The 12,121-nt window shown below is 43.6% G+C and overlaps 1 protein-coding gene across 9 annotated transcripts in view; it reads left to right on the top strand.

Annotated features, from left to right (window-relative positions):
- The window catches only part of LOC128686001 (uncharacterized), a 363,682-nt gene that overhangs the window by 214,587 nt on the left and 136,974 nt on the right, over positions 1-12,121 (top strand). Inside the window, exon 1 of one of the 9 annotated variants that reach the window (XM_070084610.1) lies at positions 6,415-6,749. The exons of 7 other annotated variants lie outside the window; for them this stretch is intronic. In XM_070084610.1, coding sequence (XP_069940711.1) covers positions 6,689-6,749 — 61 coding nt within the window. In that variant the 5' untranslated portion in view covers positions 6,415-6,688. Of the gene's footprint in view, positions 1-6,414; positions 6,750-12,121 lie in introns of those variants that run through there. One more of the 9 variants, XM_070084619.1, reaches the window with a different exon arrangement.

Here is a 12,121-nt window from a genome sequence, read left to right as displayed (position 1 = left end):
CTACACTTGGAAAATCTTGGAAGGAATGGTCCCAAATCTGCACACAGAAATCACTCCCTACGAAAGTAAAAGACTGGGCAGGCGATGCAAAATGCCGCCAATAAAAAGTAGGGGCGCCATTGGTACACTAAGAGAAAACATCATAAGTGTCCGGGGCCCAAAACTGTTCAACAGCCTCCCATCAAGCATTAGGGGAATTGCCAATAAACCCCTTGCTGCCTTCAAGAGAGAGCTTGACAGATACCTAAAGTCAGTGCCGGATCAGCCGGGCTGTGGCTCGTACGTTGGACTGCGTGCGGCCAGCAGTAACAGCCTAGTTGATCAGGCCCTGATCCATCGGGAGGCCTGGTCATGGACCGGGCCGCGGGGGCGTTGATCCCCGGAATAACCTCCAGGTAAGCCAGGCGTGTCGTAAGCCGCGACTAAAATGCAAGGGGCTAATAACCCCTTCTCCTGTATAAATTACTACATTTAAAAATAAAAACTTTTGTTTTTGTTTTTAGGTCACCCTGCCTCGGTGGGATACTGCCGGTGCGTTGAAAAAAAAATGTAAACAGTTTGAAGCATGTGGCAGCCATGCGTATTCATGCGTATCAACAAGGAAGTCTAGTCTGAGGCCTGAATACCAGACTAGGAAACTAAACCAGTTACTGCTGTGCATGTTTCCAAGCAAAACAATGTTAATCTTAAGACAAAGACCATATACAGAGAAAATAAAGACTTTTTTCTTTTTCCTTTCAGGTAAGTTGGCCACCAAGAGGAGACTGTTTACAAAGCGGCAGCAGCAGGTACTGTAAATCAGGCAGGTGTTCCATCCTCCACATGTTTCCTTCCTGCTTCCTACATTAACACACTCCACGTCATATCTAGCAGCTAATAACTCTCAGGGTATTAAGGACTGGGACCATAGCATAAGTTACGTGAGTGAGTTACCAACAAGTAAATACTGGTCTCCAGCCGGCCAGCGTGTCACGTGAATTTTAACGAGACAGAAACACAAACACAGCCAGATGCTCTTATATGCCTTGTTATATTGCTCATGCTCTCTCTCTCTCTCTCTCTCTCTCTCTCTCTCTCTCTCTCTCTCTCTCTCTCTCTCTCTCTCTCTCTCGCTCTCGCTCTCTCTCTCTCCTCTCTCTCTCTCTCTCTCTCTCTCTCTCTCTCTCTCTCTCTCTCTCTCTCTCTCTCTCTCTCTCACACACACACACACTTACACACATGTATTCTAACAGTTACATTATTATACACTGATTTAATAGATGAAAACTGTACTCAGTATTAAGCAACATATATATTGGTGTAGGGTGAAGTTGGAGCCAGGTGTGAGCACAGCTGGTGAATGGTCAGTTGACTTCATTTCTTGAATATCTACTTATTGAGAACATATTCTAAATGCGAGTCATCGCACTCAGGAACATGTTCCGTCACTAGTCATCACTCCACCAGCGGTCAACACTCCGTCAGTGGTCACTGTTGATAACTTGGAGAATGCTGCAGTCACAGTTGAACTGCTCTCATGTCTTGTAACACGATAACTTCATTCTGTATGTTCACAAACTTGGGTCAGGTGACCAGCCTCGCACACATTGATTTGGTAGTCTGTTGTAAGACTACTCAGATATATATCTAACCTGAAGGATACGAAGCTGTACAGAAGTCAGAGATAGAATTGGAACAAACTATCCAGGGAAGTGGTGTATACTCTAGGTGTTAGTGAATTTATACTTCATGTATGGTGTCAGAGAAGCAGTATATACGTACCGATGGTTTAAGTTTCTAAGTTTACTTCATTTCAGATTACGATACATGATTTCTAGTAGTAAATACAGATACAAATATAATTTTCAGGATACTTGCTTCATGGGTGAGTGTGCCGGTGATCTTCATTAATTCTGCCGTGACTTCCATTGGTTACATCAAGCAATGTAGTGATCACTGTCATATATTTCTTCAGCAACTAATGTAAGCTGTCATTGCTTGCCCTAGGCAGCGAGAGGTTCTGTACCTAGGGCAGTGACCAGCTGTTGTATAAGTCACTGTTAGATAACAGTGAAGAGTTTGTCTGTAGTGATGTTGTGATCTCAGGGCCACAGTCACTCAAATAATTTGACAATAACATGAAGAAATTACTGAGCGGATTATAGGGTGATAACGCGCGTCAGGTGATATTTCTGACTAATATAATGTTCCAGTTATCCAGTCTATCATTGTACAGAGATGTTAATGATGCTGTTGTGATCCTTGAAGGTTGAGACCCTCTTCCTGTGAAAAGTAATAAGACCATAAATTTAACAGTGCTGCAAAGTGAAGCCGAGTAGACAGTCTTCCCAGCTGCTGGAGCCCCAGTGTTCCAGCAGTGTTAAACACACACACACACACACACACACACACACACACACACCAGTGAAGAGGCGGGGCCAGGAGCTATGAGTCAACCCCTGCAACCACAATTAGGTGAGTACATACACACACAACAGCACACTCATACAACCGTCACCAACCGTTACACTTTTCTACCTCCCTCCCACTTCTTCCTCACCCCTCCTGCCCTCCCTCCCACTTCTTCCTCACCCTTCCTGTCTTTCCTCCCACTTCTTCCTCACCCCTCCTGCCCTCCCTCCCACTTCTTCCTCACCCCTCCTGCCCTCCCTCCCACTTCTTCCTCAACCCTCCCTCCTGCCCTCCCTTCCACTTCTTCCTCACCCCTCCTGCCCTCCCTCTCCATCCTCAGTTCCCCTAACCCCTCTCGCAATCCCTCACTTTTCTCTCCCTGCCAATCATTTATTTCTCCGTTACTCCCAGTCTTTTTCCACCTCTCCTTTCCTCCCTTCCAATCTCCCTTCTCCACTTCTCCCTCTCTCACTTCCCCACCTCCCTCTCCCTCCCTACCAATCCTTCCTCATCTCTCTTTCACTCCCATTTTGCTGCACCTCTGCTTCCCTACTAAGCCTTTCCCTGTTTCCCTCACGCACACTCCCTCCTCCCTGCCACAGCTGCTGTGGTTGGCCAGGCACACCCAGCTGTTGCCTACTGTACTCTTCCTTCCTGTCACTCCCTCCTAGTGTTATATCTGCCCTTATGGCTCTCCCCTTTTCGCCATTCTCCCCTAGTGTTGTAACTCCCCTTCTGAGTCTTTCCCCCTTCTTGTCACTCCTCCCCTAGTGTTATAGCTGCCCTTTGGTTTCGCCTCATTACAGCACAACTGACGGTGTTACCACCTCTCTGAATGCAGTAGACGATGGCATATCTACTGGAAAGCCTCAATCAAATGACCAAAAAGTCCACTGCGGTGGCCGTCACATTACTTAGATCCGCGTCCTGAGATTTCCCCGACGAATAAAATACTTTCTTCCCAGTTTATGCAATGGTTTGTAAAGTGGACTATGTGATGGTTTGTAAAGTGGACTATGTGATGGTTTGTAAAGTGGACTATGTGATGGTTTGTAAAGTGGACTATGTGATGGTTTGTAAAGTGGACTATGTGATGGTTTGTAAAGTGGACTATGTGATGGTTTGTAAAGTGGACTATTTAAATGGAATATAACTATCCCCGAGGTGGTTATTCAGTTCACCTCTTGTTATAGGCTGTGTATATGGTTCTTGGTTAACAGTGAGGCTGTGAAGGCTTCCGGTGTATCACCAATGAGTTAACAGCGGCTAACAAATAAATGTATATTTATGCGTATTGTAGTTAGCAAAAAAAAAAAACTTATCTCTAGTTGCTTCGAGGGGTCACCGCCTTTGCGGCCGCGGGGGCGGTGACCCCCTTTGAACATATAAACTTCAGAAAATAAGCAAGGAAGATTTCTTGGTACCATTAGGAATGAGAAAGACCAGTCTACCCACCTGGAGTCTACTTGGAGGGTATTCCGGGGATCCAAGAGGAGGTGGTGTCCTCCATATTGCTGGAAACACTAAAATCTATGCGATAGATTTATTATAGAAGGCACTACGACACAAGGCACTACGCCACGAGGTACTTCGACACGATGTACTACGACACAAGGCACCACGAGCGAGCGCGCGCTATGTTCCCGTAACTACAAGTAGGCAAAAACAAAGAACACATGTACACAAGCTGACGCACTCACCATGTCCTCAGGGGAGTGGAAGGGAGAGATAGACAGTGATTGATTGGAAGTCTTTATTACGCACCTCATGCCCTTCCCCTGGGCGCCTGGGCGGTCACCCTATACCCATAGTGTGGGCGGCAGTCGCTCCGTACCTATCTTACAGGTGGCAATCAAAGTGTCAGAGGTATACAATGCTTTCAAGAGATTGAATCTCAAACATTTGTTGGCCAATCAAAAAAAGAAACAATAGTGAAAAGTTGTTTATTTATTAATTCAGCGGATGCAGTCATTATAATAATAGTTGTATATTTTTGTCCATCAAAGGTAAATATTAAAAGTATAATGTAGAGATTTCATATAGAAACATTAGTCTTGACGTACAAAGGCATACGCATTGGGTCCCAAGGTTCTCTCGGCTGTACACAAATAACCCGCACATAGAAGAGAGGAGCTTACGACGACGTTTCGGTCCGACTTGGACCATTTACCGAAACGTCGTCGTTATTTGTGTATTGTTATTTGTGTATTGTTCCAGTCACGGTACTGTGCCTTTTTTTGTTATTCTCACGGCTGAGTTACAGTGGTACTGTTACGAATTATTTATATTTGGTGAAGTTGGGGCACTTGCCTAGGATTTTTTTTTTAGTATATAATGGGGATGGTAGGTACACTTAAACATGTCAAGTTTGGTTGTGTGTGCACACGTTTGCCTTCAAGAAACACAGTAATGCGTTAAGCTTGTCGAGTTGAAGTCACGGGAATGTGATCCATGTTGGTATACAATCGTGACTCAAGAAATCGTAATGACACGATTGCAAATAAACCATACCCCCGGCCGGGATTGAACCCGCGGTCATAGAGTCTCAAAACTCTAACGCGACGGGCTGGAGTTTTGAGACTCTATGACCGCGGGTTCAATCCCGGCCGGGGGTATGGTTTATACAATCGTGTACTAGTAAGCCAACAGTTGTGGATTTTATTTGATTTATTTACTTGTTTTATCAAGTTTAGCTGCCAGTTATACAGATAAACTTCAACGCTGTCGAAATACAAATAGCTCCATTGCTAGCGCACTAAAAAAAACCATACCCCCGGCCGGGATTGAACCCGCGGTCATAGTCTCAAAACTCCAGCTAGCGCACTCATTTCACACACTGAGGTCCATGGTTCGATCCCCGGTACTGGTGAAAACATTAGGACGTGTTTCCTTGAGACACCTGCTGTCCATGTTCACCTGTCAGTAAAATAGGTACCTGGGTGCTTGTGATGTAGTCCCCTACATGACATGCTAGTCGACTGGTGTGGGTCGCATCTTGGGGACAAAACTGACCTAATTTGCTCGAAATACTCTGCATAATAAGAGGCTTTCTATATAGTAGTATGTCACTGATGTCAGCTAGGACTGTATACCTTGTTGTAGACAGACTGGTTATAAATGACCATAATTTTTAAAGGGGTGGACCGGTAAGCCAGCGGAAGGCCTCGGTCAGATGACCAAAAGCTCCAAAGGCGGGTCATCATCTGACTAAGACCCTCGTCAGGAAACATTTGTCCTGTTTCCTGACGAACCTTACCTAACCTAACCTGTATACCTTGTACATGTACTTGTAGAAATAAAGATAATAATAATAATAATAATAATAATAATAATAATAATAATAATAATAATAATAATAATATTATTATATTATTATTATTATTATTATTATTATTATTATTATTATTATTATTATTATTATTATTATTATTATTATTATTATTAACTAAAGTTGGATGTCTGCAAATATATTAATCTTTTGTGGATATTCGCAGCGCTTCTTAAGCTCGTAAGTAATGTTCACCGCTTGAAGAGCTGGTGTCACGTGTTGTGTTCACCTTGTTCCCTCTCCATGTTCTCCACGATGATGAACTTCATGATAAACAATACCTGGAGATTTAGTACACCTTGTATTGTCAGTCATATATATATATACTGTTGTTTTGAATCTCCATAGCTCGTCACTGAGAGACTTCTGTGATGGGGAAGTTCGTGTATTTAGTGAGCTTTATTGTTGAATTACTGGATGTTTTATACTGAAATCCCAGTCAGTTGGCAACCCGCCATGTCTCAGCTGATTAGCTATTCAATGGCCAGGGCAGCTCTGCCAGCCGCACCGAGCATCGCGCGGTGCGGTCATCACCGCTGCTGAAGAAAACATTGCGTCGTTTAATAGTTTAGCTCGTTGTACGTATCAAGTAAGCTGAAGGAATAAGTTGAGATGAGATGAGTAATGAGAGGAGAGTAGGATGTGTAAGAGAGTTTAAGAGGAGCCGGCAGCACAGTTCCATATGGTGTAGGGAAGATCCAACAGCCAGTGTGTGTTGAGGAGGTGGAGTGGGAGGGTGTGTCCAACTCACCTCTCTACCCATGAAGGGTCCATCACAACGTCGTGAACATTGGCTTCAGTCAAACTAAAATATGTTTCATATACGAATTTAGGTGTTGCGCCAAACGAAAAATCGTAATTTAATTGAATTACTGCGAACTAGACTTGTAAATGAATATAATCCCAGGCAAACGAATTTTGACTTAGTGTGGCAATTTTGAAGTTTGGATTTCAAATCCTCTAAAGACAATGGATTGTGGATTTTTGTGCTGGTCGTCCCCGAGGAACAGACGGAAGCCCGCATATCCAGGTACGTCACAGTCCTCGGATCAAAAGTGACTACCTCAATCTCAGGCACTATAAACCCCTCCTGGTTTATCGTTTCCCCATGAATATATACAAAATTCGGTAACATGAGTGCATGTCCTTTTGAGAAATCAGGAATTATTTTCTATTATAAATACCATGCTTTATATACACACCCCGGCACATTATTTCTTGTATATTTTTTTCTGAGGGAGGGGGGGGGGTATTAGAAAAATAAATTTTGAGAGTTGCCGCTCCTGACAAGTCCAGGCGAATGTAAAAAAGGGTAAACAGAGTGGCGCCAGTCCCTAATCAACTGCTGGCGGAGTACGGTTGTTACTTGAAGTTGGTTTTCATTAGGTTTAGTTACTTTTCTTAGTGTCAATGACAAAACCAACCTACTACGTGCGTTGGACTGCGTGCCAGCAGTAACAGCCTCGTTGATCAGGCCCTGATCCACCGTTACATAATACCAAGTCGTTGATCAGGCCCTGATCCCCGGAATAACCTCCAGGTAACCGGGAGGCCTGGTGGACCGGGCCGCGGGGGCGTTGATCCCCGGAATACTCTCCAGGCAGAATCCAGGTAGTTTTGGACATTTCTAAGAATATTGGCCAGATTCATTAGACGTGATCTACTTATATAATTTCCTAAAAAGATTTAATTTGCTCTTTTTGGCGGCGCCAATGTTGTTTTATACTTGGTATTATGAGAGACCGCCTTGCCCGACAAAATAATAGTATTTATATATTGTGTTAATGTGAACTGATTACTAAGGCAACCTGCAGTCCATTAGTAACCATTGAGTAGCCTACAACTCTTAACCTTTGAAACAATGTAACCTGTGACGTTATTGGGCGAGGTGAGGAAGGGAGAGCGTGGGTGGGAGAGGGAGAATGGGCGGGTGATGACGGCAGGGACTGGGGAGGATAAATTTTCACATTGTAGGTGAATTCACTTTCAGCCCTTTCTACTTGAATCTCTTGCTACCCTCTACCCCCGTACTATCCCCTGCCCCGCTGTTTTCTGTAACCTGCTGATCATCCCCCCTCCCTTCTGCCATCCAATTCCCTTGCTTCCTTCCCTACACTGCAGCGCTGTATAGCCCTTGTGGCTTAGCGCTTCTTTTTGATTATAATAATAATGTAGGTGAATTCAATGCGGCGCCAACCCCGAGCCAAGGCTTGCACTAAGCTGGTGTGACGCTCCTCACAGATGCTGTACTTGTCTTATCTGGCAGCGAATTAATGTTTGCTTGTGAGGAGCATGACATAAGATGACGATAATCTACTCGGATAATAATTGGCACTTTAGGTCATTCCTATAGCAGCAGTGTTGGAAAAAGTATTTCTGTCATGCTGACTTTAAATTGTTGTAGGTTGTGCACACAAGTGAGGCGGCTGACACTAACAGCCTGGTGGACCAGGCGGTCAGCAGGGAAGCCTGACCTCAAGCCGAGCTGGGAGAGCAGAACTTTAAACTGGTCACATGTATATGATACGATGAAATCGTAATGAACGTTAGTAAAAAATTTTTGGTGTATATTATAGTGGCGCATGTTAACACATGTAGTGTACAAGCACACCCAGTTAGAAGAATCTTGTTGTGACCTTAGAGGTACAATGGCCAGTGTTGGCTTGGCAGTTTTAGGGCTGCCTTGCTGCAGGTTCGATCACCAGGTAGGTAGGTAGACCACCATTCCTCGATACACGTCCTGTGTATATAATTTTTTTTTTTTTGTGAACCTACCTGTAGACACTATTTTGGCACAACAGCCATTACTTGCAACTGAAAAATGCAATAAGCAAATTACCTAGTGTCAACCTCTCACTTATTCGTGATCACGAAGCCAACACACAAACATGAAAGTCCACAGTAACGTGGTTCAGACTGCACATGGTGTCATGCGGGACCAGTGTGTGTGAGAATGATGAACAGCTGCGGTGACCCCACAACCTTGTACCTGCGGGTATGGTTTGCAGAGTCACCTGCCTGCTTCTCTGCCTACTTATCTCTTGATTGCATAGCGATGATTGCGGGGATCATCGCCCCCGCGGGCCGATGTCAGACGCAGCCTCCAGGCTAACGGAATGGTTAGTCAGGCGGTATTGGTGCTCGCTGTTTAAAAAAAAAAATCACAATGCAAAGTAATTTTTTGTAAATTACTTCGAAAAACGCAATTGGGTAGATATCTAAAATACGACAAACTTTACATGTTGTAGATTGTCGGGGGGGGGGGGGGGTCTGCTGCTCAGTGCCAGACCAGACACCTACAGCAGCTACACTTGATGTGAATTTAGTTTTATTAATTTCTGATATAATATACATTATTTAATATAGAGAAGTGTATTGATAGCACTGCTGTGTAATAACAGAAAAAATGAGATAAGTTACAATAGTTGTTATACGGAGAAAAGTTAGAAAAGTGACATTACTAGTGTATACTAAAACAGACGGGGAAATTCATATTTATTTGAACGTTTCACAGGAAACCTTAGCAAACTGACATTGTGCCGGCGCCTCGTTAAAAATTAATGTAAAGCGAGACTAAGTCAACTTCCTTAATGTTCTTGCCAGGTTTCCAGCGTCATTCTTCAGACTTCCTGGTAACTTAAGAATGTTGTATGCTATTATATATTTACCTGCAGATCCATGAAAGGTATGTACTGTAGTCTCTTGTTGGGTCTACCTGGAGGTTATTCCGGGGATCAACGCCCCCGCGGCCCGGTCCACGACCAGGCCTCCCGGTGGATCAAGGCCTGATCAACCAGGCTGTTACTGCTGGTCGCACGCAGTCCAACGTACGAACCACAGCCCGGCTGATGCACCCGCTCGTTATTATACTGTATGTAGCGAATCTGCGTAAAATGGAAGAGTTTACCGCTCTGGGTACGTTTAGTAGCTAACGTAAGAGTCCTCTTTCTTTTAATAAGATTAATTCCAACCATAGTAGTTTAGCAGTTATTATCATAAGCAACCTTGTAAATGACAGTTCCCTCCAAGGCTAATGGTGAAGTGAGACTATAAGTCTTAATCACGTGATTCGTGTGTTCACAGTTCGTATATTTGAGTCCTGGGCGAACCGAGCTGAAGAGCTTTCGTTCCAGTGAACTGAAGTTCAGACTCCAGAGAACTGGAGATAGACTTCTCCTGTTCCAAGGCAATGACTGACCTCGACGGGTTTAATGCGTTTAATTATAATAATAATAATTATATAAAATTACCCGAAGTTGTAAGATAAACTTTCATGTGTTTAAAATGACAAAAAAAAAAATATTCTCAGCACATGAATAACATTTATCAGAAACGAAATACTACGAGGCTGGACCTAGTAAGCAGCTGGTCGCCCCTTGAACTGGTTCTTAAGTGGGGGCGTGACCGTCAGAACCAGTTGGTCAGGCGTCTTCCACTTGTAACAACCGGAAGTACTTACCGAATTTTATGTGGGTCCCAACTGCTATCACATCAACCCGTCTGCCACATTTACCTTGCTTGTTAAAAGACCAAGAAATTTCGGTGTGTGCCTGACGCAGCCATGCTCAGGCCACCCATCTTTTTTAATTCCTTTATTGCTGAGTAATTATACATAATCTAAGCTAATATTCAGCAGTTTAGCCTAATCTGACTTATAATGTGGTAGAATTACCGACTGTGTAAGGTAAAAGGACATAAGTGCAACTAATGTGACAATTGTGGCAACGTTTCGATTTCCAGGAGCTTTAAGCTGTAGCGGCTTGACAAAGCTCCTGGAGATCGAAACGTTGCCACAATAAAATGTCGCGTTAGTTGCACTTGTGTCCTTTTTGCCAAACATAATCTAACCTAACTAATCTAGTCTAATCTAAACATAATCTAACTTTATAAAAAAAAAATCTTGGAAATTTCAAACATGCATAAATGTTCTTAAAGCAGAGAGCATTCTTGAGGGTCACGTCTCCAGGGTGCACAGTGATGTAACTTACTGGAGTGAGAGACGTGGGAAAACATGTAATATAAACCCAGTGAAAAGCAGGGGCACCCTGATCGCTTTCTAGAGCCATAGAAAAAGTTAATTGACAACAACCATCCAGGGATAGCCTATTGTTTTGTCATGTGTGACACAGCAACCATCCAGGGATAGCCTATTGTCTTGTCATGTGTGACACAGCAACCATCCAGGGATAGCCTATTGTTTTGTCATGTGTGACACAGCAGCCATCCAGGGATAGCCTATTGTTTTGTCATGTGTGACACAGCAACCATCCAGGGATAGCCTATTGTTTTGTCATGTGTGACACAGCAACCATCCAGGGATAGCCTATTGTTTTGTCATGTGTGACACAGCAACCATCCAGGGATAACCTATTGTTTTGTCATGTGTGACACAGCAACCATCCAGGGATAACCTATTGTTTTGTCATGTGTGACACGGCAGCCATCTAGACCGATGCTGGGACACGTGTAGAAGCCTTCAAATATCTCCACCAAGTGCCGGATCAACCAAGCTGTGATGGATATGTCGGCCAGCGGGCGGCCAGCAGCAGCATCCTGGTTGGCCATGCAAACCTAGCCCAAGGCCGGGCTCCGGGAGTAGAAAAACTCGAAATTCATCAAGGGTATATTATGGTGTATCTGCCTTTTAATACCTTAATTGCTAGTTGCATTGGTCATTTCTTTCCCCTTAGTATATAAGAAGTCAAGTAAATCTTGCAAACTTCGACGTCCATTACTTTGATGTCGAATATTATTGTTAATAAGTTTCCAAATTTAGGTCTGGTCTGAGACTGGGTCACAGGATGATGATCTTCGGAAGACTTTAACAGAATCTTTTTTATTAGTTAAGAGGAATATAACTGAACTTTATACGTAATGACAAGTTTCCGTGGCACTACTGTCTAGAGGGATGGCAGGATTGCGGATACATAAAGAACAGTTTTGTGTGTGGTCAATCAGTGTTCTTGAGTGCAGAGGATAACCCGCTGCTCCTTGTGAATGTCTGCTTTACGTCGCTTTTAACATGAGATGGTTGTAGGTGGTGTGTACAAGGTTCACGTGTGTTCATTCATAACTAGCACTAGACCACAGTGGAAAGGAAACTTTAGACAACGTTTCTGATCAGAGTGGTTCGTTGTGCATTGTTCCAACTACGTTATTTATTCTTCATACTTGTTGTTTACAGCATATGAAAGGTTACTATTTTGGTCAAAATGTCAAGGGTTACATTTATCTTCAACCGTCTGTCCCACCTTGCCCTTATACGAATGTTTTGACAATACCGGAACGTTTCACCGCACAAGGGTGGAGTGTGTTCCAAGAGTGCAATCCTCGGCAGTTTAGGCGACTGCAGTAATTTTAAACATGAAGGCGAGGCCTTGTACGAGATTAAACGGAGACAAC

The sequence above is a fragment of the Cherax quadricarinatus genome, chromosome 1 (genome assembly GCF_038502225.1).
Source record: "Cherax quadricarinatus isolate ZL_2023a chromosome 1, ASM3850222v1, whole genome shotgun sequence".
Lineage (NCBI taxonomy): Eukaryota > Metazoa > Arthropoda > Malacostraca > Decapoda > Parastacidae > Cherax > Cherax quadricarinatus.
This window is presented reverse-complemented; position numbering and strand designations above follow the sequence as displayed.